We start from the raw sequence: 27,141 nt of genomic DNA, 5'->3' as shown, positions 1-27,141 counted from the left end.
GCCAATGTGACCATGGCCTACTTGCGCTGGTTGCGCTGGTGCTGAAGCATGACGACAGAGTAGCTGCGTGAATCGTTAGTTTAGTGTTCATATGCAGAGAGGCTCTGTTCACAACTTACGCAACAATGCCGCCAATGGCAACAAAGACACCAAGAACCGACTTGTCGCCAATGGCTCTGCCTGACACCATCCAGCCAAGAGCAACAATGGTGCAGGTCTTGAGGTGACCAACAACAGTGCTGGACACAGGACCGGTCTGGGCGATGATGAAGAATTGGGATATGTTGATGAGCGAGGCAAACGCGCCAGACTATATGTTGCCGGTTAGCAACAGTGAATCAAGGTACTCAAGACAGAGGAAACCTACCATGCCAATCATGATCCAGCGGTTGCCAGGAACATTGACCCAGTCGGGGAAGGTGTCAACAAAGGGAATGACGTAGAGAAGCATGAAGGAGGCGATGGGAGCCTGGTTGTAAAGCAGCTGCATGCTGGACATCTGGAGCTTACGGTGGTAGCTGGCGATCCAGACGGTGTAGAGAGACGAGGCAAAAATGCCAGAAAAGGCAAAGACGACACCCAGGGTAGAGGTGGTCTTGACCTTATCGTCCTTGGTAGGCAGAGAGTCGTAGTAAGAGACCATGCCGACTCCGAGGCAAGCCGGGATGAGCGCCATTATCGCATTCCTGGGCAGTGTCGCCTTATAGAGCACATAGTTCATGAGCGCGACGGTCGGCGTCAGCAGGATCCGGGCAATCTGGTAAAAAGTCACGGAAGAGAAGGCCAGGGAGAGATTCGGCAGGATGACGTTGAGGCACATGGCCACGGAAAGCGGCAGCAAGTCCCGGATGGCGGCACGGCGCGGAGTAAAGTAAGCGAAGGTAGGCCGGGAAAGGACGAACAGCGTGCCGAAAGTGACCAAGAAGTGGAAACTCGCAAAGGTGAGCTGGCAGAGCTTCCATTGAGGGTCGGAGAAGATGGCCTTGTTGGTGAAGACCTGGGTAAGGTATTGTCAGCATATTTTCGCATCCCTGGGGAATCGCAGGTTTCGGTGGTATACTCACGATTCCAATCGTCGCCAAGGTGTTGACGGTCATCCAGATAATGGCAGAAGTCATGCCAGACTTCTGGGGCTCCTCCTTCTCATTGGTCTTGGGCAAGAGCTTCTCGTCCTCCTCGGTGCCCAGCTCTTCATCATCGTGCGACTTGAGGTTCTGAACGCTGTCCTCCATCGGGTCCAACTTGGTTAGCTCGTGGAGAGTCGCGGCGTCGGTGGAAGACGAGGCGAAAGAGCCCGCTCGCTCGGTGCGGTAGTCGTCAGTCATGGTGGGCAACGACGAGAGATGGCGAGACGAGGTAATTGGTGTGGAAGGAAAAGAAAAGCAGACAAGCTGAGTGAGTGAGTGAGATTCGAGTCCACGGTAATGAGCGGGAGCAAAAGGAAAAAAGGGCGGGCAGTCGGCGAGGCGGTGCGTGAATTCAGGCGAGGGCCGGTGCTGATGGATTGAGATCGTCGCCAGGTAAGGGCTTTGGGGTCCTATTTCAGTGTACCATGGGAAGTCGGGTTGCACAAGGGAGTGTCGAGAGTGCAAAGTCGTCGGTTCGTTGGAATGCTTTAAAGGGAGACGCCTCGTCTGGTAGAATTCCGAAGGGCAACCGCGGAATTGAAGGGAAAGGGAGTAAAGTAGACAGACGGGTGCAAATATAACGAAAGTCGTATGGAAGGTCCGAGGCGGCGGCGTCCCAAAGTAAGTACGTCGTTCTTGCCCGCCTGGTCTGCCAGTTTTGGGGTCTCGTTCTTTCTCTTTTGCGTCAGACTCAGGGCAAAAAAGGCTGGCGGGGGTCTCGGTGGTGGTAGTACGGGCAAAGTACGAGACTACCTGGGAGGTTCCTTCCCTAGTCGTAGCTACTAATAGTTACTAGGCAGTGACCAGTACCTACCCCGGGCTGAAAGCAGAGAGAGCAAGAGCAAAAGCAGGGATGAGGGATGAGGGATGAGAAGGAAGGAGGGAGACGTAAGGAAAGGGCAGGGGAAGGTGCGGGCCCCACGACCCCGTACCGGGACTTGCGACGTGCGATTTGCGACTTCCACGTCCATCACACACATTGATGATGATTCTGGCACTCCCGTTGCTGTGTCGCGGCGCACACTCTCTCAACTTACCCACACAGACTTGCGCACCGCTGACAAGACTGCATAGAAACAATGTCTGCATTCCGAAAGCTTGGCACACGCTTAACCATCGTGACGAGAACCAGCTAGTTAAGCTATGGCTGCATTGCTCTCCTCTCTCTCGATCCGGCGGCATGGACCATAAAGTAGCCAGCCATCCCATCTGAACAAACAAGACGAGGCCAAACCCTGCTCTGCCACCCCGCCATCGCTGCCGCCGCCCTTCCTTCCCTGGGAGAACGCCCAGTACAAGGCTGCAAGCCATTTGGACCATGGTCCGTTTCCCTGGACTCGGGTTTAGGGGGGCATCGAGTCCTGTACCCTACGGATACAAGCACCAAGGTCTTGAACGTCCTTACACCAAGACATAGAAAAACACCTGCAGATCGAGATGGCTGCATCAAAAGCCACCAATCCAACCGGACGCAAGCCCACGGGTTCCTCGAACTGGACGGGAGCTGTTTTCTGGAGACCGCCTTTCTTTTCTGGTCTGTCTCTCTCTAACTTTTTCTGCCTGCCTGCCTGCCTGCCTCGCCCTCATCTGCCACGGTGGCTTTCCTTCTCTTCCCCAAAACAGAGTCTTGTAGCGCACATTGTGTAGGTATCCGTACGAGTACATGTTGTGGTCCACACCACGTAAGTTAGCGCCAAGCCACTAATACTTCGTAAGCTTCAGCCCCGCTCAAGATCCAATTAGACCCGACTCGACAATCTGCAAGTCTCTCTTCACCCGTCGTATCCGTCACATCTGCAACACCACAGCATGGCACCAAACCCGCCGTATGCAGCACACTCGCACTCGATCTCGACGTTAGCTTCGCTCCAGTCGGGTCCCGTCGTCAGTGTTCTTGACACCTAGGGCAAATAGGAACACGAGATCTTACTGTTCTTCACCCGGCGATCGCTCGTTGCACCTGGTGCCGATGCTTCGAGCAAGAACGAACGCAGCCTCATATTCTGCATCAAGTCGTTTGATCAAGCAGGTCGACAAGCCATCCTCCGCGAGCAGCTCAAGAAGTAACGGACAGCCCGATATGCGCCCAACTCTCTCCGACAGCCGCCCCAACTTTGTCTAATTGTCTGCACTCTCGCTCTCGCCGGCATCCCAGCGTGAACTTTCTGTGATCCGATCCAATTCGCACACGCGTCACCGTGTGGACCGTGGGCAATGGCCTTGACACAGAGAGGGTTTCGACGGAGCTTCCCCCTGGGATGGCGGCTGCTCTTGAGGGACACACGGCGCTGTTCCCATGGTTGCGCCGGTTCGCTCGGTTCCTTCTGGGTCGTCTTGCTCCATCGACTTGAACCAATTGTCCAGCTGTCAAAAATTCTCGCGGATAGAGTTTAGTAGAACAATTAACGCCTAGATTGGAAAGTTTACTCCCTGAGACATTAGAGTCACAGTACGAACCTCCGCCAATGCTGCCAAGTGGCCTACTTCCAGCCTCGCTCCTTGTCGCCAATATCTCTCGACGTCTGAAGGAATGCACCATGTCTTGGCCGCTGTCGCAGCTCATTCCAGCGGTCCTTCAGCATGAACAGCATACAATGTGCCGCAACGCAACGGCATCTTCTGCCGTTCGTCTGTCGGATTACTCCACCGTTTCCCGCAAATTCTGGCGCGGCCAACCGTTGACGAGACTCTGAAATGTCTAGGACATGGGGGGTTTGAAACGAGCCGACAGCAAGTCATGTGTTTTGGCTGGGCAGCAGCGTGCAGTTACTGCAGTGCCTGGCATCTGTCGCTGGAAATGCCGTCCATGGTCCTGATCCATGATCGTCACTGCCCCTGCGCCAATCTCATCTGAAGACGCAAGCATGCAAGTCGAGTCCGCACAGCCGGGAGGAACGGGGGTTCCATGGTCTTGCCGGCTCCCTTGGACGCCAAAATTAGTTGGCCTTGTACGGCGTAGGCCGCTCGCTTGACTTGGGGGCCATCTGTCGTCGGCTCATCTTGCTCAACATCCCTCGCGATGAACATGTCAGCGATTGCGTGGAATCTGGCTACCGTCCACTCCATGCCAGTCTGGTGTTGACTACTATTGTCTCCTCCCTCCGATAAGTCATCCTCGAGCGTTTCAGCATTCCCCAGAGAGACCCTGAGGCAATGTGGTCTACCATGGTGCTTTGGTCGATTCGTGGCATGAGGGGGAGGATGGGAAAGATGAGCACCACATTCTTGCGCGTCTGCCACCCCACAGGGCCCATTGCAAGCCACCAGGGACGCGCGCCCGGCCTCCCCAGCATCGACGGCGCCCGCTGGCGCCGGAGCTGGTGTTGCCTTTGCCCATCACGGCTCCACGTTCGAGGAGCCGGGCGAGTGGGAGAAGCCGGCTTAGCACGCTCCGCTGTCGCCATCGTCCGTCAGCCAATGGAGCATCATGAGCCGGAGACACATTCGTCAGTCTATCCGTGAACGTCGGCCCTAGAGTGGCTCGTATCGGATGTTTACAGCATTGGATGACTGCATCTGTGGCGTCCGTCACGGGCCGGTTCACGAGCATGTTTCTTGCTGTCGTGTTTACTCGCAGACTAACTCGAAGCTCCTCGACTCTCACTGGAAGGTGTGGCCGGGGACGGAGCTCGATGAGCAGACAGCTACATCTAGGTCTTGGCGGTGTGATGGAGTCAAAGTGTAAGTACTTGGAGCCAGGGTTGCAAAAGGTGCGAAATCGTTCTACTGTGTAGACCTTACTGAACGTGGGCATGTTGGACATTCCAGCGCTTCTTAGCCCCTGACATTCTTCTTATTGTTTATTTGCCCCTGCTACCCCTGCTTTCTCCCTGATGAACGAAAAGAGCCCAAAGTATCACGGAGGTAAGGAGGCCAAGAAAGTGATGAAGAGATTGGTTGCGAGCCCCATCCCTCTAGGCGCAGAAGCAAGAACAGCGTATTGTCAGACAATAGGCTGAAAAGGAACTAGCGGCCGGTCTGGAGGCGTTTGTGGAATGGTCCCCCGCCCACGGCGGCCACGGCTGAGAAGCCAGCTGAGACTGGGACGGGCTGGGAATCTCAGGGCACTGGTCTATCTGTGGCTAGTTGACAAACTATTCAGTCTCGACGCCTCGTGGTCGGCCGTGCCGCCATGATACCCGTGGAAAGCGGTGTCTTGGACGTACGTAGTCGCTCTCCCTAGTTTCCATTAGCTTGCGCGGAAAGAAGGGGTCCCATTCCATTGGGAAGTCTCGTTTAAATTGGGGTTGCATCTGTCAAGTTGCTGCACGGCATCTCATGAAAAGAGCGGCTCCGGCTGGGTATGGATTGGGTTTTTGGGAGGGAAAGGTGTTGGGAAGGGAAGCAGAGGGTAAGGGTATGGGTACCGGGAAAGTACCTGTCGCCTTGGACGTCAGAAAGCAAATACGTACCGTTACTTGTCCGGTTCAACTCGCTGCCAATCGGCTCTCGAGTCTTGATGCCTTCCCGTACGTATCCCATCATCACATGATCCGTCAACTCCCTATGGTGAGTGTATTATGTAAGGCACATCCCCCGGTGATCGATACTCGAAATCGCCCGTTCTGACACGTCTAGATACGCCGTTCAAATACAAGCTTTTGCCGGCCGGGTGTCTGCAAGCTCCGGACAAAACTGCGCCGTGTGCGTACTGCCGGGAGACTGGAGCTGTATTTTATTTTTGGGACATCGCGAGGGGCCGCGGCGGGAGAGCCTGAGAAAGTTGTCGTGGACGCAGCCTGTGCCTGGATGCCATGCCAGGGTTCCCTTGGAAAGTCCCCGGTTCGCACTAATCACGCAGGTGCTCGAGGAAAAAGCAAGCACATATACCTCGCTGTTCGCATAGGTAGTAGGTAAGCTGCTGCGATAGTCAGTGGGCAGTGGCTGACGTAGGTATAATACTGAGGAATCGAGAGTGATGGAAGAGATTGAGAGTACGGGTGCAAAGTACAGATACTTTGCAAACACAGGCAAGCGTCATGTTTCAAGATGTTGCTTCCCAGCCAAGACCCTCTTGGTGTCCACCCCCACCATCCACCTCTCAGTCTCGCTCCTCCGTACCACATTACGGATGTCACAACTATTATTTGCGATCCCATTCTCATCGCACTTGTTATACTGCACTTGTCTAGTACCTAAGTACGGTCAAACTGTTCCTTTCCCACCAGTTACCGTAGCACCTGCTTCGAGGGCAGCAGGCCGGCAGCAGCAAGTAGCCATCGCACCATCCACTTTCTCCCACACCGGGCTAGATCGGCATCCATGAGATTGTCCCCAAAACATCAGCCAAGCACCCACACTCAATCGGAGCGACGACCGTGGCTGCAGTCGTAATCGCAAGGAAGCCACATCCACAGCTGCTAACCAAAATCTGAGTGAGATAGAGAGAGAGAACCCAGCTAATTAGCTGACCTACCTACATGTCCCGCTGTACTCTATACATGATCCAAGCTACTCTGATCCCGTTGCGTACGAATAACCTGAATCCCTCTCTCAAGTCTCTTAATTAGCGACGGACAGACGTCGAGAGACACGTTGCCAAGTACTCGCCGCAGCTCGGGCCGGTACTTGATTCTATCCTGGAGCTACGGATACCCGCCCTGTACCTGGTCGTCTATGCTCGTTCCCCAGTCGAGCTTACGCCAATCATCTCGGCCCTTGCTGATCTGCTGTCCACCGACCGCCTCAACTTGGGATGCCTCTTACAGCCTACGCACACCATCTCATTTGAACGCCTACGACGGTTCCATATGCACCTTGCCGAAGCTATCTGAACTCTGGCTGTCACTCTGCCACAGACTTTTTAAAGGTGGCAGGTATCCAGTTCTCGCCCTCCAGACCTCCGTGCCACTGCTCATCTCAGCCTACTGCATCCATCATCTCGTGAGACGGAACGACAAGCGACTAACCACAAAAAATTGGGCTGACAGAACTCCTTGAATTCTCTCTCTCCCTCATACCTATCACCGCCGGTCCTGCCCACTCACTTGCTCCTGCCAATATTTCTCACTACTAGCTACTACCACTACTTTTTCGCGCTGTCAATACGACTGATTCGCCATAGCCACTCCGCTTGGCTCTCACTAACGAACCATCCATCCTTCAACCACCGCGGACCACGTTCGGCCTCCCTTGCCTCAGTTGCGCGCGACTCGGGGTGGTGTGAGTGAGACAGAACAGGGCACAGATCGCCAATGGCCTCGATTTAGACGTGATAGGGATATCCCATATCTGAGGTAAGATTAATTGCCCGACATGAGCGTGTCTTGCGTGTGGGCATCCAGCTAAACTCACTTTTAGGGCCACATACTCTCTCCCTTGAAAGCCCAGCTGGCTTTCCCTACTTGTACTTCAACCTCGCACAAGCCTGACTCGCAATCGAACCCGAACCTTAAACTCTCTTCGAGCTCCCGACACCGACCAGTCCGCACGACTTTCCTCAACCTCTCTCACACGCACACAACCAAACGACACGCCAATTTACAACAGAGATACCGTTCCGACCGTCGAAATGACTCAACTCAACGGCCAGAACCGCGCGCCGAGCAGTACGTTGGAAATCGTCCTTATCAACCCTTATCACCATCCGTGGTTGCTAACCCTCAATCCAAGCCTACAGCAATGGTCACGGCAAGTTCTTCCAGGATGGAGGTATTTGGAAGGAGGCGCCCTTGCTCAAGGGTACCACCAAGTTTGAGCCTCTTCCCGATGTCAAGAACATCATGATTACTGGCGGCGCAGGCTTCATGTAAGTCGCGGTCTTGGCACTGCGGTTTGACCGCAAGCTAACAAAATACCTCAAGCGCATGCTGGCTCGTCCGTCATCTCACTCTCACTTACCCCGACGCATACAACATCATCTCATTCGACAAGCTGGATTACTGCTCATCACTGAACAACACTCGGGTTCTGAATGAGAAGTCAAACTTCACCTTTGTCCACGGCGACATCACCAACCCCACAGAAGTCCTTCACTGCCTGAAGCGGTACAACATTGATACCGTCTTCCACTTTGCCGCCCAATCACACGTCGATTTGAGTTTCGGTAACTCATATGGATTCACTCACACCAACGTGTACGGCACCCACGTTCTGCTTGAGAGCGCCAAGAGCGTCAACATCAAGCGCTTCATTCACATCTCTACTGATGAGGTCTATGGCGAGGTGAACGATGACGATGACGACCTCCTCGAGACCAGCATCCTCGCACCCACGAACCCTTATGCTGCCTCCAAGGCTGCCGCCGAGATGCTTGTCCAGTCCTACCAGAAGAGCTTCAAGCTCCCCGTTATCATCGTGCGCAGTAACAACGTTTACGGACCGCACCAGTTCCCCGAGAGTATGTCATCAAAATACTTGAATACCTATCGAATGATAGCTGACCAACTCGCTCAGAAATTATTCCCAAGTTCAGTTGTTTGCTGAACAGAGGCCAGCCCGTCGTCCTCCACGGCGACGGAAGCCCCACCCGTCGCTACCTGTTTGCTGGCGACGCGGCCGATGCATTTGACACCATCCTCCACAAGGGCCAGATGGGTCAAATCTACAACGTCGGATCCTACGACGAGATCTCCAACATTGACCTCTGCAGCCATCTCCTCAAGGAGATGAAGATCCCCTTCTCTACGACGGACGAGTTCAAGAAGTGGGTTAAGTACACACACGACCGTCCCTTCAACGACCACCGCTACGCCGTCGACGGCACCAAGCTGCGCCAGCTCGGCTGGGACCAGAAGACGAGCTTCGCCGACGGCCTGCGTATCACTGTCAACTGGTACCGCCAATTCGGCGAGGAGTGGTGGGGTGACATCACCTCCGTTCTCACGCCTTTCCCTGTCGTCCAGGGACTGGATGTCTCTGCGGACCAGGAGCCCGTGGCCGACTCACCGCCTACTCCCGAGTCGAAGAAGAGAAAGGTGATTGATGGTGTCAACGGCACCAACGGCCACTCTGTTAGAGCATAGACCATACGCTCATGAGTGGACGAGTGATTGGGAGGGAAGGAGAGGGGGAATGAACGAGAGACATGAAAATTGACATGAGGAAGGGTGTGCTCCTTCAATTGTTACGATGTAAATCCCTTTAGAGACGTGCAACAGGGTCTGGCGTATGGCCAAAGAAAGCTTGGCAAGTTTGCAGAACACACAACACAACAAACACAACACATTTTTCTGGCTCCGGTTTATGGCGGGGGCGTAAAAGGCACACAGTATGGCGGTTCAATCATAGAGAGAACATATGGTCGATGGTCGGCAAATCGAAGCTTTTTTCCAAAAGTCAAGTCCATATTTGATATGCATATGTGATGTGTTGGCCCGATAGCCTTTGTGAGACTTCTTTGATATTGTGTATGATGACGGGCGACTGTTGCCCAGGTAGAGTAGAAGGCCAAGACAACCTATGAAAGTGAGGAAAGGCGTTGCGTTATAGCTCAAAGAGCAATGATCAGGTTATTCGTATCGTTGAGCCCACGTGCAGTTTCTTCTGCTTCTATCCTTTGTCATCTGCATGTTATGCAATGAAGTATGTAATGAACTCTTACAGTCATCGTCATCCATTCATAGAATGAAGTTGGTCCCCCCCCCCCCCTCTTCTCATGACAACATGTGGGCCAAGGTGTAAGCGAGAGAGGGGGCGGCGGTGGTGGCATGCAGGTTCACACGTTTGATGTTGGTTCTTGTTGGAGAGTGAACCATCTCTTTGGGTTCTTTACTTTGGTCCCGAGGCAAGGGGAGGCAACCGGAACAACAGGCATATTGACCTGGTCTAGGGGTATCGTTATTCTGGAATACAGAAGCTCAGATGATGATCGTCTCGAATTCTTTCAATGGGATAGACAGGCAGACTGGCTACATTGCATGGACTGAGGAGGGGGGTTTTCCCACGTGTGATGATGGCTGTGAAGCTCGTGAGCCGCGCCTCTCGGAGACTTTTGGCGACATTCGGCTGTGGATGGTCATATTCCTTTTTTTCTTTTTTTTGGTATTCCTTCTTTGCTCGTGATCCTTCGCATGAGGGGAGGGGAGGAGGGGGCTGGACCACGTGTTTTTCATTCTCTCTTTCTGACATGCAGATGCAGGGGGATTTGTTGCTGGGTTCCTTTGATTGTTTTTAGGGTATTCAAAACTTGAGCAAACCAGCCTAATGGCCCGGGAAGTTATCCTTCTTTCTCCCATTTCCACATGTTTCTTGTGACTGCTGTTCTTATTATTTTCCCCCTTTCTTTCTTAGGTCCTGATGTCACTGTTAGATGGTCAATGGACCATCTGTACGGACAGAGTGGTCGAGAGACACAAGGGAAAAGGTCTCGACCCCTATGAACGGTACGATTACTCCGCTCTCCCCTCTCTTCTCCTCTTGGGAGGTCGTCAAGGGAAGGAGGGCAAGGCAAGGTAAGGTACCGCGCGAATGGTTCGAGATGGATTTACACCCCGGTCATTCAACTTTGGTTGGTTCGGGATCGGCCTTCTCGGAGGCGGAGGGATTCAAACTTGTTCTCTTTGAATTCGAGGTACGGATGGATACCTACCTGCTCCATGAGGTTTGTGTAACCTACCTAGATTGGCAGGATTGGTAATGCCGTGCAGCAGTAGTAGATAGCTCACCTCTCCTTCTTGCGTTGTTCCGGCTTGCTGCTGGTGCCACCGGTGCATATTGAAATACCTATCTAGCTACGAGCGATAACCATCGGGCTCTTGTCCATCTCCGGACCCCACCTTGTACGGACTTGTTCAATTTTATCGAAGGAGGGGAATTGATGTCCCATCTGGGATTCGATTGGAACATGATGGGCTGGTGGGCTGAAGGTTGGAGCGAACGTCAAGTACATAGCAAGGTACAGGAAAGTCACGGCCGAGGAATAGCCCTCTTTATCGCACAGATTGGAATCTGGGTGAGGGCTGGACAGTACATTTCCCGCTTTCTTGGTGGATAATTCTCGTAGATAGATAATGATCCTGTAAAACTGCTAGACAACGGTCCTTGAGGCTTGATTCGCGTGAACCGCTTGACCCCCTCTCTCTCTTCTCTCTTTTCTTCCCTTTGGGTTCCCATCCTCTTCCCCCTTGGACGTGCTTGAGCTTCTGGGTAAGGGCAACATTAGGTGTGGTGTGGGCGGGGGCCCCGGGGGAGGGAGACGACCTACCTTGATCCACAACGACCCGGACCCATTCATCCCCGAGACCCGGGCCAACCAGAAGTGGCAGCGAGAGACCTGGGAGGGAGAGACAGAGCCCCCGAGGCGCGGTTGTGGGCTCTGAAGTTGTGGTTCGGTGGGGTCTAAGCCCAAGCCTCCAAGGTTCCAACGGCGGGGGCCACGGAGAGGGGGGGCTGTCCCTCATCCTTGGGCCTGGGAGTCCTTGGACGCACCGCGGCGATGGAGAGTTCTGAACGAGTGCCTGTGCGTGGGTTTTCCCTTTTCTTTGAGCCCAGACTTCCGTCCCATGCTGTTGGGAACAATATCGCGGGTGGGAGCCGGAATTGGGTTAAAGGATGCGCATAAGGGTTTGGTATGCTTTGCTTATCAATGGGGAGGAGGAAGTAGCATGTATCGTACTCTCAGAGGTCAAGAGATGAAGTGGTGCCAAGGTAGGCAGTGGAGGGTATATTGCAGCTTGCCTGCAGCCTCCGTCTACTACCTCAAGTGCTTAGGTGCAGTAAGGTGCTGACTGCCCGTACCGGCGGTTCCCTGACATCGTACCAGTCCTCGTTTCTAGACTTCATTCTAGATGAGGGGAAGAAAACGAAGGAGGCAGATGGTCCATCATAATTTGGTCGACTCCTCGAGCATAGCAGGCAGCCCTATTTATCCAATCTGTGAGCCGCTGGGAATCTCAGTTGGTTGCAAGTACAATCCTTACGTGCCCAGTGTTTCTTCACGACTACAATGTGTACCCTGATGTAGCACACTGACCTTGCATATCCAGCGTACCAATGCAAAGAGCTTGGTGGCTCGAATGTACGAATGAAATCTCATGTCTTTCGCGTCCTGCATACTGCGTAGGAGTACGTAGGCGTAGAAGCGTACTAGAATTGGAGCAAGAGGTCCAGACGCAACGAAATGATACCTTACCTCGAGCCCGCACCACCATCTCTGGGTCCATTAAGATGCCGTTTTAACGACATGGCCCTCGTCCACTCCCGCAGCTACTGTGCAGTAGAGTATCCAAGCTCGTGTCTCCGTATTAGTTCCAAGCCAGTCGGACTCTTGGAACAAGAGACTCTCCGTAGTAGGTTCCATTGCTAAGGTAAAGCAACGATCTCCACGGCAGCTCCCACACTTTCTGCCGCTGTGTCTGTCCACAGTCCAAGTGATTGACGAGACGGACAGTCTACGGAGTACAGTAATGCATTGTATGTATGTATGTATGAATGCCCGTTGGTAATTCAGCAGTGAAAAGAACCCTTGATCGTTTGCCCCGTCGGTTCCCACCCACCCCCCTCGTCCGTCGTCCTCGTCGTCCCGGTCCCATCGCCAGCGTCCTTGCAAGTTGCGAGATCCCGGCACCTGTCAGGATTTCTGCACAGGATTAGAGCAATGCACTGGCCAAGGGCACCCGCACTAGGACGTCCTCCCCGGAGCAGCCATACCCTTTCAGTGTTAATCCTACCCGACTGGCAAGTCACGTCGTCGCCTGATTATCCTCAAAACGAACGTCCTTTCCACTACTTCGTACCCCCCTCGAAAGCCTCTACTACGTACGGAGTTTCTTAAGCCATCGTCTCTCTGCCAGTCCCGCCCTCCCGCGTCTTCCTTTCCAAGAGAGGCCCCTTCTTTCAATCTTCTCCCGCTTTACCGCACTCGGCCTCGTACCATCTTTTCTCTTTTGTTCCTCTCTCTCTCTCTCTCAAGTCTACACCAAGGAGCAAAAACACACTTTCCACAATCTGCCCGAGCAATCGCAATCGCGACCACCGATCGGCCGACCGATAGCATCCGGATTTGGCACCAAAATCGCCAGCCCTCTATTTCCGTCCTTTGAGATTTCCGCGAGAACCCACTCCGCCGCCCCCCTTTACTGGCCCTCTACTGCTACCTAATCAACCTCGACGAGAACGACGAAACCCATTCTCCTTTTCTACTCACAGCCGCCAAACAAAATCAACCAACCTCATCCCCCCGGCATCCCGTCGCGGGTCATGACATGACGTTCCGGGGCCGCCGACTAGGAACAGAAAGACCGCGATAGGGACCCTTTCCAACTCAGACCCTTCCCGGGTGGCACAAACGGACGGGACGGGTCTCGGCCGCCGCCGCCCATGGCCAGGAAGCGGCGCACCAAGAAGCGCAACAAGGGAACCAGCACACGACCAGACCCCGCGCAGGGCGCCGAGTCCAGCATGTCCACCACCGACGAGCTCGCCTCCCACTCGAGCGACGGCCTGTCGAGCGGCATGCGCGATACCGGGAGCGCCGCCACCGAGATGACGAGCGTCATGGGCAGCACCGAAGATGGTTCGCAGGCCGGTCTCGAGGCCGACGAGGAGTGGAATTCGCAAGAGGAGGAGGGCATGGAGGTTGACGATGACGATAATTTTTCTGTGTTTGCGCCGAGTCACTACCCTCGACCGAGCGAGTCGCATCGCACCGAGATGCCCTACATGACGTCGCCAAATCACCAAGACATGTGAGTAATTTTCTGGGATGTGTGCTGCTTTTTTTTTTCTACGCCTATGCAGAGCCCGCCAAGCGATGACGGTTCGGACGAAGGCTGACTAGGAGGTTACTGCAGGTCGTCAACGAGGTCATTCATGGAGCGAGAGTTGGACTACCAGTGGGAAAACGGTCGTCGATACTGCGGATCCCACTACCACCTTCCAAACGATGAGTGGGAAATGTGCCGCATGAGCTTAATCCACAGAGTCTATCTCCACGTTTTCGACGGCAAGCTGAGCACGGTACCGATGGAGAACCCACAGAGGATACTAGACGTCGGCACGGGCATTGGCGAGTGGGCGATAGGCATGGCGGACGAGTTCCCCAACTGCGAGGTCATTGGCACAGACATTTCCGCCATAGCGCCCACGTCAATACCGATGAACTGCTTCTTCGAAGTCGACGACGCCGAGCTCGAGTGGGAGCGCGAGCTCAACTCGTTCGACCTGGTACACTTCCGCCACATGATGGGCGCCTTCCTCGACTGGAATTTTATCTACAAGGAGGCCTTCAAGGTCATCCGCCCCGGCGGCTGGATCGAGCTGCTGGACTGGGACGACCAGCAGGGCTTCAAGAAGTTCCTCTCAGAGTTCCCTCCCACGTCCGAGATCCACGAGCTCTCGAGAGACCTGACGCAGGCGGGCGTCAAGGCCGGGCGGGCGAGAGGCGTCGCGCACATGAACCCGAAGCTGTTGACGGATGCCGGCTTCACCGATATCAAGCTGACGGAGCACACTATACCTATTAATCTCGAGTCGAGCGAGGGCAAGCTGTGGCTGATTGCCTGCATCGACGGCCTGGAAGCCGAGTGCCTGCGGCCGCTCACAAAGTACATGGGCTGGGAGCCCGATCACGTAAAGACGGCGTGCCACAACGTCGCGAGGGAGATGGCGCGCCTGGCGAGGGATCCGATCAAGTCGCATGGTCTCATCGTCAAGGCGCGCGTATTGGTGGGAAGAAAGCCGACGACTGCGGTCACGCCGCCGAGGGTGTACCCGATTTTTAACGACGACGCGGATGAGACGGATGATACCGCGCGTGAGGATGCTTGCAGCAGACACCATGACGATGACGAGTCCGCCATTGAGACGGCGGTCTGAGTTGTCGAATGACCTACTCGCCTTCACCTTCTTGGTGAGGCGAAGGCAATAATTTTCTGCTCTATCCGGGTGACGAACAGCCCGGGCCTAACTAAATTAGAGCAACCGCTATTACCTTCATGTTCACTTGCATACATCGCAACTTTCACACCGGCAGAAGAGCTTGGCCGGTCATATTTAAAAGCGATCAACAAACTTGCATAGCTCCTACTTATTTTACCTTACCTTCTATGGAAACCGGACGGGGTCGAGAAAAAGTACCTTGCCTTTCAAAGCGATCAACTGAAGATACTCGTATCAAAATGGGGGATGGCAGGTTCGAGGAGGACTCGAGGTGCACCAATGTGCAGACCAAAGGGGTCGAGAGATATCCTAGCTACTAGGCAGATTAAGGATAGTCATTGAAATTAAGATGAAAAAAGACGAAGCTCTCTATTTGCTGCAATATGCTTAGCTATGTGGTGAGATGAAGAATTCCCAGTGAGGATTGCCGCAGAGGTGCCGAATAAGTTGTGAAATGTCACAACTGAATACCTCGAGCTTGAGGAACTTGAGAGCTCGGTGCTTCAGAAGTACGTACCGCCATAGCTCCGTTCCCAGGTTGCAGTGGGGAGCCGGCCGAGCTCCCTGCCTATGTCATCCATCCTCTACACAACAGCGACCACACACACAATCACCAGCCTTCAACGAGTCGTCCACTTTGCGCAACCGCAGCTGGCGCACTCACCAACGCTCGAAGCGAAATCACGATCCCCAGCGACGATGCCCGTATGACCCCGACGTAGCCGCCCCTTCGAATCATGGCTTTGAACCCCACCGACGGCTTCGTCGCCGCCGGCAACGGGGTGCTCGACCTGGACGACGCCGCGCTGCCCATGTTCATCGTCGAGCGAGTCCAGCTGCAGTTCTCCATCGCGGCCGACTTTGTCGCCGCCCAGGTCGCGAACAATGTTTTAGTTTTGGCGTTATCCAACGGACGTATCTTGCGTATCGATCTTAATAGACCCGAGGATATTGATGGTGCGTTTTTACAGTCGGACGGAATGACGGTACTTTGCTACCTACGAATAATGGGTTGCTAACCATGAGACTATTCGCAGACATTGACCTCCCCAAGAAACCGGCAGAAGTCGGCGTCATCCGCCGCATGTTTCTCGATCCGACCGCCTCCCACCTCCTCGTCTGCACGGCGCTCGGCGAGAACTACTACCTCCACTCCCAACACAAGCACCCGCGCGCCCTGGCCCGCCTGCGAGGCGTCTCCATCGAGAGCGTTGCCTGGAATCCCTCGCTGCCCACGGCGTCGACCCGCGAGATTTTGCTCGGTGCCGCCGACGGCAACATCTACGAGGCCTCCATCGAGACCACCTCGGAGTTCTATAAGAAGGACATCAAGCTCAAGAACCTGCACAAGCTCCCGGATGGACCGATCACGGGACTCTGGGCCGATACGTTGCCGAAACGACCGGACATGCGGCGGGTCATGATTGCGACGCAGAGCCGGCTGTTTCATTTGGCTGGCAAGGTCGGCAGCGGCCACGACAGCGGAGGGTCGGTGTACACGAAGCTGTTTGAGTCGGAGCAGCCCGTCATTCACGAGCTGTCGCGCGCCTCGGCCGCCGCCACGTCTGCGCTGGTCGTCTCGCCGGATCCCCCTGACCAGAACCCGTACGAGGACGAGGCGCACGAACGGGCCTACGCGTGGCTTTCTGCGCAGGGTATCTTCCACGGGCAGCTCGCCTCAAGCGCCGAGGGCAAAAAGATATTCAATGAGTCGAGCATGCTCCCGCGGGACAAGATTGGTTCGTCGTCTGACGGATCGGGAAGCAAGCGAAAAGCTACGGCGGATTACGTCGAGGCGATTGCGCTGACGCAGTGGCACATTGTCAGCCTGATTGGAGGCCGCGTGGTAGCCACGAATCGCCTGACTGGAGAGGTGGTCTATGACCAGATCGTGTTGGACCCGGGCCAGAAGGCTGTGAGCTTGTCTGTGGATCTGCAGAAGAACACATTCTGGATGTTCACTGCGCAGGAAATCTTCGAGGTCGTCGTCAGGGACGAGGACCGCAATATCTGGCAAATCATGCTGAAGCTGCAACAGTTTGACTCTGCGCTGCAGCATGCCAAGACGCCCGCGCAACGGGAGACGGTAGCGACCTCATATGGTGACCACCTCGTTGCCAAGCGGCAATATATGGAGGCCGCCTCGGTGTACGGACGAAGCAATAAGCCATTTGAAGAGGTGGCTCTTACCTTTATCGACAACAACGAGCCGGACGCTCTGAGGAAATATTTACTAGCGAAGTTGAGCACGTCGAAGAAGGCGGCCGTCATGCAAAGAATAATGATTGCGAGTTGGCTGGTAGAGATCTTCATGGCGAGGCTCAACTCGCTAGACGACACTATCATTACGCAAGCCGAGCTAGCGGACGGCCTCAACCCGGCGCAGTCGAGAGAGCAGCTCCACGCTGTCCAGGGCGAGTTCCAGGAGTTTGTCAACAAGTACAAGTCTGACCTCGACCGGCGGACAGTGTACGACGTGATCAGCAGCCACGGTCGGGAGCAAGAGCTGTTGCACTTTGCCAACGCCGTCAACGACTACAACTACGTCCTGTCGTACTGGGTTCAGCGCGAGCGGTGGCCCGAGGTACTGACGGTGCTGAAGAAGCAGACGGATCCTGAGGTGTTCTACCGGTACAGCACTGTGCTCATGACGCACGTCGCTTCGGACCTTGTTGAGATCCTCATGCGCCATTCCGACTTGAAGCCTCGCAAGCTGATTCCTGCGCTGCTGGAGTATAACCGCAACTTCGAGGGCACCCCTCAGCAGAACCAGGCCGTCAGGTATCTGCAGTATGTCATCAACCAGCTCAACTCCAAGGATTCGGCAGTACACAACACTCTTGTTTCGATATATGCACAAACCTCCAAAGATGAAGCTGGTTTGCTGTCATATCTAGAATCGCAGGGCGAGGAGCCGAATTACGACCCGGATTTTGCCCTTCGCCTGTGCATCCAGCACCACCGCACGCTGTCTTGCGTCCACATCTACACCAGCATGGGTCAGTACCTGCAAGCCGTCGACCTGGCGCTCTCGCATAACGAGGTTGAGCTGGCGTCTGTGATTGCCGACCGGCCCATGTCCAACCCGCCTCTGCGGAAGAAGCTCTGGCTCGCCGTCGCGCGCAAGGTCATTTCGCAGTCCAACGGCATCAAGACGGCCATTGACTTTTTGAAGCGGTGCGACTTGCTAAAGATTGAGGATCTCATCCCCTTTTTCCCGGACTTCGTCGTCATTGACGACTTCAAGGAGGAGATTTGCACGGCGCTCGAGGATTACGGGCGCAACATTGACTCGTTGAAGAAGGAGATGGACGAGTCGTCACAGACGGCGACGAATATCAAGGTCGACATCGCCGCCTTGGATCACCGGTACGCCATTGTCGAGCCCGGGGAGAAGTGCTACGTCTGCGGGCTGCCGTTGCTGAGCAGGCAGTTTTTCGTCTTTCCCTGCCAGCACTCGTTCCACTCGGATTGTCTGGGCAAGAGGGTGCTGGAGCAGGCTGGGGTCGGCACGAGCAAGAGGATCCGCGAGCTGCAGGTGCAGATTAGTAAAGGTCTGGTGAATGGTGCCAAGAGGGAGGCCATGATTACGGAGTTGGACTCGTTGGTGGCATCAGCATGGTGAGTTTACAACGGGTTGCCTATTTGCGAGTGACGTATTGCTAACATGACGCAGTATTCTTTGCAGCGAGTTTGCCATTAAGAGGATTAATGAGCCATTTGTGACGCCACAGGATAACCTCAATGAATGGAGGATTTAAAGGGGGTGGGTGTGTGGTGGCCTCTGTGGTGTAGACGTCCGCGGTCTCTTCTTATCTTTGTACATGATAGCAAAAACAAGAACCTTGCATGAGCAAGCGTTGTCTTAATGGCTGCAATACCCGGCGTTTTCAAATTCAAGAGTTTGTTCAGAGTACATCCCGGAATATCATGGTTTAAGACTACTATATTGATTCTGATTGTATTGTAACCCGATATCTCGGTTTCGACAACAGCGTAAGTCTTGCTTTGGTGTTGAAGGCTTTGATTTGGATTTGTGGTGGAGAGACAGGCAGGGGATTCTTTTCAGGAGCCTGAGCAGTCGGTGACTTGCGTTTGCGAAGTCGAGAGCAGGAGGATGGAGACGATGAGGCCGTAGAGGCCTAGGACCTCTGCGAAGATGAGGATTAGGACCATGCCTGTGTATAGACGCGGTTGTTGGTTCGTGGCTCTGACTGTTGAATGGGTGTTAGTTACCATTACGACCTTGCTCTTATGACCCTTTGTTCCTCGACCGAAGGCCGTAGGTGTCATCGACAGCGCAGAGTAAACAACAAAGGGGGGGGAAAGGGAAGTGGTTGAGGAGAGAAGTGGGATAGAGGAGAAACGGTTACCTCCAGCATCGCCAACAATCCCGATCGCGAACCCCGCCGCAAGCCCACACAGGCCGACGCTTATCCCCGCGGCGAACTGCAGGAAACTCGTGTGCAGGGCCTGCTTCTCGACGAGGCGGTTCGCGATGATGACGGCGGCGACGAGGCCGTAGATGCTGAGGATCTGGGCCATGATGGCGCAGAGGGTGTTTTGCATGAGGCGGTCCGGGCGGAGGACGCCCGCGGAGAAGATTGCGGCGGAGGATTTGGCGGTGCCGTAGGAGGAGCCGAGGACCGTGAAGACTATGGCGGATATGCAGCCCATTGCGCCGAAGAAGGACTAGTTGTTGGTGGTGGTTAGAGGAGGAGAGGAGGGCTTGGAGACGAGGTTTCGAGGCTGGAGGGAATGACTTACGGAGTATGATGGACTTGGAGGATGAGGTGCGTTAGCTACGAGTTTCGCGGGATCTGTGATGTTGGAAAGGGAAGGTGAGGCTGTAGTACGCACCAGCGGTCCAGGTTCGCAAAGACGATTTCGTCCATTCTGGTGGCAGGGGCGGATGATGTGAGGATGGATTGCATTGACTTTTCTGGTTGATTTAAGCTTATCTGATGCTTAGAGGGCTTTCCAAGATCTGATGAGATGACGGGTAGTTTTACCGGGAGAACGTATGGTCACGCATCACAACTTATATATCATCTACGTTTGGTTGCATCGAGGAGGCCTACTTCATTCGTCGCCATACTACACTCATGCACAGCTCTTAGACTTAGTTGCCTAAAATACGTAAACCAGGCTTGAGGCATACCTATTTCGCGGTACACCTTTTGACTTTCCTTCGTTGAACCACTCACCATTCGCGGTGGCTTGTCACGAACGGGATAATTCCGATCCGATCTTATCTTTTGTACTTACATGTACGGCGTCGGGCGAGAGGTAGCCCTACGCGTGGCACGAATGCTGACTGCCTTACGGATACTCCAGGCCCTGTGCACATTCAGCCGTTATGATGTACCAATGGAGAGACCTACTTTCAACGAGCTGACTGGAAGGATGCGGTGGCCGCGGATGCTCGTGATTGGTTCGTGGTGGCGACAAGATGAGGTGAGCCGGACGGGAGCGGCGCGGTCGGCGCCGGGGACCCACCCCAGCCGGCCGGTGCCAGTGATCCGGATTTAGAGATTCCACGTGATTATACATGTGACTTTCCAGGATGCCGTGCACGGTCCAAGGGGGAAGTGGGGAGCACCGTCGCAGAGATGCTTCTTTTCGGGGGATCTCCAGTTCATGATTCGTCCTCGAAGCAAATGGCTGGCAATCCCCGTTCGGGAGGAAACGAAAAAAGAGTGCGGGCGAGTCAGGGGGGATTCTTGCGCGCCAGATGTGCCAGATAGATGGGCGAACTTTGAAGAACGAGCGGTCGCACCCATCTTCAATCTATGACCTGGGTCCTTACACATGATCTGCACCAAGAGCGGTGCTGTCAGGCGGGTTTTTGGAGTCCTGATACAGTGACACTTTGAAGTCTAATACTCCATACTCACATACGGAGTAGTATCCTTCTTTTCCTATGCCACGGTTCAAGGTTGACCTTATTTACGGATCCCGTTCTTATTTTTACTCGGCCCGCGGACGGTAGAGAAAAAGCGGACACGCCCACCTAACAAATCCACTTCTCGTACGAAATCATGAGAAATACGACAAATTGGAGAGGCCGACGGGCCCGTGGTGGCCTCGTCATCCCTCATTTTCTTTCGGCCTCCTGGAGTCTTGGAGTTCTTGGACGTCTTGCCTACCTTTTGCAGTAGCGCCGGGACTTGGTGCTCTTGGCCCGGACGCTGCTCGCGCGCCACATCCCGGACCATCGGATCTCGGCATCGGTATGGAGTGTGGGGGGGGGGGGGGGGGGGGGGGGGGGGGGGGGGGGGGGGGCGCGCTCGCGCCGGGGGGGGGGGGGGGGGGGGGGGGGGGGGGGGGGGGGGGGGGGGGGAGAAGAGGGAGCGTTTGGACGAAGCGGCGAAGCGCATGTGGTTGGATGACGGGGACTTCCTTTTTAGCTCATTTACGTTCCCTTTCGAATTCCCGTTCCCGCCATTGCCTTATTACACCGTCATGGGAGACTGATTGACGATTCGAGCCTAAGGCAAGGCAAGGCAAGGCTCGATGGACGGGCTCTTCCGGATTCCCGGAGTGGCGATGAACGCATCAACGCGATCGGGTCTGTCGGCTAGACCAAAGTGAAGATTATGAAGCAGATGATTCCTCACCGCGTTGGCGCGTTGCGCAATCCATGAGCGAACATGCGCTGGTGATGCTACGATCTCCGACGTCAAGAGACGCAAGCAGGAGTCTTTTCTAGAGGACTGATCAGTGATGCGGCTCTGGCGGCACCGTGTTGCCGGTGCCAGCACTTGTTCTGTATCGTGAGACCTGGATGAAGGGTAAAGGTATGAAGGAGGTGTAGGTGTCGAGTGTCGAGTATCACCAATTTTAGAGGTTACAGTTCTTTTTTGTGTCTTGCTGCGTTCGTCGTCTTACCCCATGCTGGCTCGGACCGAGAGGATGTCTGATTTTATCAGGGAACGCGACGAAGAACACCTCCTCGGCTGGCCTCGAGTCGCAAGTCATATCCGTAGGTCGGGTGTGGCAGCGAGGGCGCCTGGCTGACCAGAGCGTTGGTGAGAAGCCTACAAGGTAGAGAGAGGTACTCCGTGAGCCCGTAGCGATGTTGGTTCCAGAATCCAACGTGTCTGATATTCCGCTAGCTGAGACAGAAAAGGGTTCGCTGTTGGTCGGGGGTTACATTGATGCTCGCGTTTCACATGCAGCCATTTTTACCCCTGCCCAGCTGCTGCAGCGCAACCGCACGACCGCAACCGCAACCCGCACCGCCCTCTTCTTTTGCGCAGCCGCGGTGCGGAAGACACTCACACGACTATTGCGCGCTCTTCCTTCTCCGAGTACTCAGAGCGCAAGTGTGACTCTCACTGTCCATACTACCGTAGACTGTGTGAGAGAGAGGGAATGTGGGAGCAAGGGGGGCTGGGTTGTCTTTCCTTACAGGCTACGGACCTACGGCTACCGGCCCACGCAAACTGCAGAAAAAAGGGCAGAGCACCGCAAAATAAAGGGGACGGGATGCTTAGAAGGGCAAGATGCAAGCACGGCCACGCGTCTTTTTCGACTCCGCCTGACATGGCTCTCACCACTCGCTAGCCTCCCTTCCCTTTCCCCTACCCTTCCTTCCCTTCCCGTTACCAGTGGCAGTGGTGACTGGTGCGTGAGAGTCTGTGATACTTGTGATACCTGTGATTCCAATACCCCCCAACCCTGTCGGTGAGAAGGTTTGACCCGGGGTCGTCCCGGGCTGGCAAGTCTGGAGACCGTTCGGCCTTCCCCTTTCTTGTCCAACCATCTTGCACCAATTCGCTGCTCCGTCCGTCAACATCCCTTCCTTCTCACCCTTCTAAGCCTTCCGCTGTAAGCGTGACCAAGTGGTCTCTCTTTACGGAGTACGCTGTAAGTCTCTCAGTCTCTCTGTCTGAGTCTCTCTTGAGGAGCAACTCGCTACTCCCGGCCTCGTCCAAACACGCTCAACCCCGGACCCTGTCCGCAACCCCCCGTCAACCCGTCCAGTGCCCCGCCGAGCATGACGACGAGGTCAAGTCTGCGACTGGGTGAGACCTTTTGGACGAGACTGTGGCGCTTGGCAGTGTCAGTTCCCGCCTTGCCCATGGTCCGCGCTGTTGCTGTTTCTATTCCAAGAACAGAGGGGGACCAGAATTTTGACTTTTGGTACAAAGAAAGACTTGCATCTCATCTTTTGACTTGCTTTTCTCGTCCAACCGCACTTTTTGGCTCTGCTTCTGCTCTTTTGGCTTCCTCTGTGCTTCCATTGCATTGGACTATCCTGCTCGTGCCTTGCTCTCTACTGCAACTTACTCATCCAAAGACCACCACCTACACGAGTTAGTATTAACCACTAGACACTCCGAGTCTACTTTCACTTTCTTAACTCCTCCGGATCGCCGGATTTTCCCACTCACTACGTTTACGCGTTGCGCCGAAAGCAAAACGGAAAGGAAAGAAAAAAGGCCTTTGCCTTCGCCTTCCTGTCTCTCTAGTCTGGTTTGGTGGTCCGGTGCCAGCTCACCACTCCCGCCGCCCCCAATTCGTCTTCATCAGCAACGCAAGCTCCGCCACCATCACGGGTGACGAATCCTCTCCCCACCGTGCCGTATACCGAGCCCACTCCCCCCCGCGAGCAGTCGCCTTCACCGAACTCCGGAATTTCGCAACCGACTATATTTTTCTCATCCTTCTAGTTTTCTTCTCTACCGTCCGTGTTGCGCCATCAATGACTTCATAGCACGACGCCATTCTCTTATATCTACATCCTTCCGGCACCCTTGTCTTGGCGGCCGGTCGACACTCACAGCTTGGATATCGATCTAATTCAGAGTCGTACAACTCGCTGTACAAACACAAACACAGACTCAAGATGAAGTCAACAACATTAATTGCCCTCGCGGCTTCACTACTACCCACGGAGGGACTCGTACTCAGAAAGAGCGAAAGCAGCGCACCAAGGGTGGTTGGATTGGACCTGCACCGCGCGACAATACCGTACACACGCAACAAGAGGGACATGTTGAGGAAGAGAGGTTCAGTGCAAGCGACTTTGGACAATTTGGTAGGTCTACAAACGATGTCTTTTCGGTACAATCTCTAACACTTCCAAGGAAACTTTGTATTTTGTGAACGGCTCTCTCGGAACACCAGCACAGCCTATGCGACTTCACCTCGACACCGGAAGTAGTGATCTCTGGGTTAACACTGCAAGTTCGGCTCTTTGCAAAGGTCAAGGCACGCCATGCTCCGTGTCCGGTACCTACTCGGCCAACGATTCGTCAACCTACAACTACGTCGGAAGCTGGTTCAACATTAGTTATGTCGACGGCTCGGGAGCGACTGGAGATTACGTGACGGATAAGTTCACCATTGGCGGATCTACTTTGACCGACTTCCAGTTCGGTGTCGGCTACACGAGTTCATCCGCGCAAGGCATCCTAGGAGTCGGATACAAGGTCAACGAAGTGCAGGTTGGGCGTGCCGGTTTGGCCTCCTACGACAACTTGCCCGCCAAGATGGTCTCTCAGGGCCTCATCCAATCCAGCGCCTTCAGCTTGTGGCTGAATGATCTGGACGCGAGCCAGGGAAACATTCTTTTCGGCGGAGTCGACACGGAGCGTTTCGAAGGCGAGCTCAAGACCGTACCCATCCAGAAGGAGTCTGGCAGCTACGCCGAGTTCCTCATCACCCTGACAAAGGTGACGCTCGGCTCAAAGACGTTGGACGAAAACATGGCCCTAGCCGTCCTGCTCGACTCGGGTTCCAGTCTCACGTATCTCCCCGACGACATGACCACGACAATCTACTCCATGGTGGGCGCCGTCTACCAGCAAGAAGAGGGCGTCGCCTTCATCCCCTGCTCCACGGCCAACTCGGGCTCCAACATGACCTTCACCTTCTCGGGCCAGCCCATCACGGTACCCATCGACGAGCTCGTGCTCGACCTCGTCGCCATCACCGGCAAGCGCACGTCCTTCTCCAACGGCGTCGAGGCCTGCCTCTTTGGCATCGCGCCCGCCGGCGACGGCACAAACGTCCTCGGCGACACGTTCCTGCGCTCGGCGTACGTGGTCTATGACATTGACAACAACGAGGTCTCCTTGGCGCAGACCAAGTTCAACGCCACGAGCACGAATGTTCTCGAGATTGGCAAGGGCAGCAGCGCCGTGCCGTCTGCCGTCGCCGTCGCGAGCCCCGTGTCCGCCACGGACGGCATCGTCCGTGGAGGAAAGAATGCCGCGCCGTCGTTGGCGCCACTGGCGGCGTCCATCTTTGCGGGATCTGTTGCCTTTGCGACTGGGTTCTCGCTCTACCTTTTCTAAATCACCAAAAACAACCAACACGCCGCATTCTGTTGAATGGGTTTCGGGGGATCTTAATGTTTCAAACGGTCGATTTTTGGCTTCTTCATAGCATTGCATTGCGAGGGCGTTTTTGGGGGTTCTCATGTTCTACACAAGATGTTCAAGATTTATGGCTGATGTACCTGCATCGAGCAAGGCGTTTTTTCGGATGTGCATTCAACAAGACAGCACTCATTCCTTTTGGAGGAGGTAGGCAGAGAGAGGAGAGCAGGATACGAAAGAGACGGCCGAACAGCCTGAAGCTGTTGAGTAGAGCGATAACCTACAAAGAGATACCTAGAGCCAGAAACTTCGTCAATGATAGTATTGGCTGATTCTTCATCACTTTTCACCGCATTCAATGAACCATGCTCATGTCGCGATCCCGTCTCTAGTGATGCTTAGCTGCTCTAACCAGTTGTACCAATCGCTTCCATTCCATGGCCTGTGCACCAACCACGTGCTCCATTCGGACCATTCCTCTTCATCTGATGTCTCTCTCTCTCTCCCTGCATGTCTCATTTGGGTTCTAAAAAAAGAAGTCTTTTCTCACCACGGAATACCGACTGTCCGGTTTCCAGTTGCTGCTGTAGGCCTGTACGCAACCTCCTGGCCTGGCCCCTGACAAAAAGAAAGGGACAACAGTACTCATCACACGCTTCTTGGAGAGAAGCTTGAAAAGGGGGCAGGCTACCCCCGTTTCCTAGTTGGGCTTTTGCCAAGGCGTTTCTTGACTATGCCAAGAGGTTTTGGAGTGTTTCCTGGGGGATTTTGGCGACGGGATTATGCGGTTGGTCTGTCTTTTTCTCTCTTACGATTGCCCTTTCTGAGGTACTGAGGTATGATGAGAATGGTAGGAAGGGGAAAGGGGGAGTTCCTCGGCTTGGGGGTATAGTTTGGGAATGACGATGGGTAGGAAGCGAGTGCTTCGAGGGGATCGAAATACCGCTCGCGAGAGTCGGATCGTGAAGCCCAGCGCTCTGTCCAAGTTTTCTTGGGCAGGCTGTACGGGAGATCGTGCTTTTTGGCGCCGTCTGATCCCAGGGCAGGACGAATGCTTAAGAAACTCAAGAAATTTCGAGAAACGGGTCCTTGATGGTCTTGGTATCCTCTTCCGAAGAAGCAGCAGCAGCAGCCGGGATATAACCCCGAATCACGTCATCAACATACCCCCGCGGCAACCCAAACCTCTCCGTCGCCTCGTCGACGCCGCGGTTCATCCGGTCGACGTACTCGGCCCGCGGCGTCGAGGGTTCCGTCCTCTCGGTGTCGACGTAGACTAGTGCCGTGACGTTGCTGCCCGGTGTGAGACCGGCGGCAGCCGAAGTGGCGCCGGTGCCTTTGGAGGCGAGGTTCGCGATGCTGACGGCGAGGTCTTGTTTTTGGTAGGCGTGGGGCACGCCTTCGCATCTGTCGAGGGTTGCTTCGTCTTGGGGCGGGAGGGCGTAGAGGACGCCGTAGACGCCTGGAGCCGCTGAGGGCGGAGCCGAGGGTGGAGGAGGCGCGGAAGCTGAGGCCGGGTCCGTGGTCGGTGCGGCGGCGGCGTCGGCGTCGGCGAGGTACGCGGGATTTATGGGGCCGTTGGGGACGACGTTGGCGTAGCGGCGGGCGTTTATGATGAATGTGTGATCTGGGAGGTGGGCTAGGCCGAGGGGTGTGGAGGCGGGGCAGCGGAGGGACATTTGGGTTGGGGAGAGGTTGGAGCCGTAGGCGAAGTAGAGGCGAGGGGGGTCCGATGAGGCCATATCGTTCGTCGGCTGTGACTGAGATGGTGTCCGAGATGTTGTGGTTGGGATGTCGGCGAGCGTCGGTCTTTCTGACTAGTGAGTTGGGCTTGAGGGTTCCTTGGTAGTTTGGGCTGCTTGCGT

At 54.9% G+C, this 27,141-nt stretch overlaps 10 protein-coding genes across 10 annotated transcripts; 5 read left to right on the top strand and 5 right to left on the bottom strand.

Annotated features, from left to right (window-relative positions):
- Positions 1–17: 17 nt before the first annotated feature.
- Positions 18–1,325, bottom strand: CTAM01_01716 (triose-phosphate transporter; the record flags this gene model as incomplete). The annotated part of the gene is made up of 4 exons (XM_060517757.1): positions 18–63; positions 120–310; positions 368–997; positions 1,065–1,325. 4 exons carry the CDS (start codon positions 1,323–1,325, stop codon positions 18–20), a joined length of 1,128 nt encoding a protein of 375 aa, XP_060387291.1.
- Positions 1,326–3,953: 2,628 nt separating this feature from the next.
- Positions 3,954–4,677, bottom strand: CTAM01_01715 (uncharacterized protein; the record flags this gene model as incomplete). Its single annotated transcript, XM_060517756.1, has 2 exons — positions 3,954–4,272; positions 4,346–4,677. The coding sequence occupies 2 exons, from the start codon at positions 4,675–4,677 to the stop codon at positions 3,954–3,956; spliced, it is 651 nt and encodes a 216-aa protein (XP_060387290.1).
- A 1,521-nt stretch (positions 4,678–6,198) lies between these two features.
- CTAM01_01714 (uncharacterized protein) lies at positions 6,199–6,901 on the top strand (the record flags this gene model as incomplete). The annotated part of the gene is made up of 2 exons (XM_060517755.1): positions 6,199–6,339; positions 6,638–6,901. 2 exons carry the CDS (start codon positions 6,199–6,201, stop codon positions 6,899–6,901), a joined length of 405 nt encoding a protein of 134 aa, XP_060387289.1.
- Positions 6,902–7,536: 635 nt separating this feature from the next.
- On the top strand, positions 7,537–9,091 carry CTAM01_01713 (dTDP-glucose 4,6-dehydratase; the record flags this gene model as incomplete). Its single annotated transcript, XM_060517754.1, has 4 exons — positions 7,537–7,675; positions 7,740–7,875; positions 7,931–8,466; positions 8,523–9,091. Coding segments are annotated over 4 exons (1,380 nt in total), but the record flags the coding sequence as incomplete, so codon positions are not given.
- A 1,905-nt stretch (positions 9,092–10,996) lies between these two features.
- CTAM01_01712 (uncharacterized protein) lies at positions 10,997–11,467 on the bottom strand (the record flags this gene model as incomplete). Its single annotated transcript, XM_060517753.1, has 1 exon — positions 10,997–11,467. The coding sequence occupies one exon, from the start codon at positions 11,465–11,467 to the stop codon at positions 10,997–10,999; it is 471 nt and encodes a 156-aa protein (XP_060387287.1).
- Positions 11,468–13,385: 1,918 nt separating this feature from the next.
- Positions 13,386–14,882, top strand: CTAM01_01711 (methyltransferase; the record flags this gene model as incomplete). Its single annotated transcript, XM_060517752.1, has 2 exons — positions 13,386–13,753; positions 13,859–14,882. 2 exons carry the CDS (start codon positions 13,386–13,388, stop codon positions 14,880–14,882), a joined length of 1,392 nt encoding a protein of 463 aa, XP_060387286.1.
- An 800-nt stretch (positions 14,883–15,682) lies between these two features.
- CTAM01_01710 (Pep3/Vps18/deep orange family protein) lies at positions 15,683–18,706 on the top strand (the record flags this gene model as incomplete). The annotated part of the gene is made up of 3 exons (XM_060517751.1): positions 15,683–15,902; positions 15,983–18,566; positions 18,622–18,706. The coding sequence occupies 3 exons, from the start codon at positions 15,683–15,685 to the stop codon at positions 18,704–18,706; spliced, it is 2,889 nt and encodes a 962-aa protein (XP_060387285.1).
- A 304-nt stretch (positions 18,707–19,010) lies between these two features.
- On the bottom strand, positions 19,011–19,840 carry CTAM01_01709 (V-type ATPase; the record flags this gene model as incomplete). The annotated part of the gene is made up of 4 exons (XM_060517750.1): positions 19,011–19,159; positions 19,319–19,637; positions 19,713–19,725; positions 19,806–19,840. 4 exons carry the CDS (start codon positions 19,838–19,840, stop codon positions 19,011–19,013), a joined length of 516 nt encoding a protein of 171 aa, XP_060387284.1.
- Positions 19,841–23,799: 3,959 nt separating this feature from the next.
- Positions 23,800–25,252, top strand: CTAM01_01708 (eukaryotic aspartyl protease; the record flags this gene model as incomplete). The annotated part of the gene is made up of 2 exons (XM_060517749.1): positions 23,800–23,991; positions 24,041–25,252. 2 exons carry the CDS (start codon positions 23,800–23,802, stop codon positions 25,250–25,252), a joined length of 1,404 nt encoding a protein of 467 aa, XP_060387283.1.
- A 1,088-nt stretch (positions 25,253–26,340) lies between these two features.
- On the bottom strand, positions 26,341–27,018 carry CTAM01_01707 (AIG2 family protein; the record flags this gene model as incomplete). The annotated part of the gene is made up of 1 exon (XM_060517748.1): positions 26,341–27,018. The coding sequence occupies one exon, from the start codon at positions 27,016–27,018 to the stop codon at positions 26,341–26,343; it is 678 nt and encodes a 225-aa protein (XP_060387282.1).
- Between the last annotated feature and the right edge of the window lie 123 nt (positions 27,019–27,141).

The sequence above is a fragment of the Colletotrichum tamarilloi genome, assembly GCF_030869305.1.
Source record: "Colletotrichum tamarilloi strain Tom-12 chromosome Unknown Scaffold_4.1, whole genome shotgun sequence".
NCBI lineage: Eukaryota > Fungi > Ascomycota > Sordariomycetes > Glomerellales > Glomerellaceae > Colletotrichum > Colletotrichum tamarilloi.
Note: the sequence above shows the minus strand (reverse complement) of the source record. Positions and strands in the feature narration are given on the sequence as shown.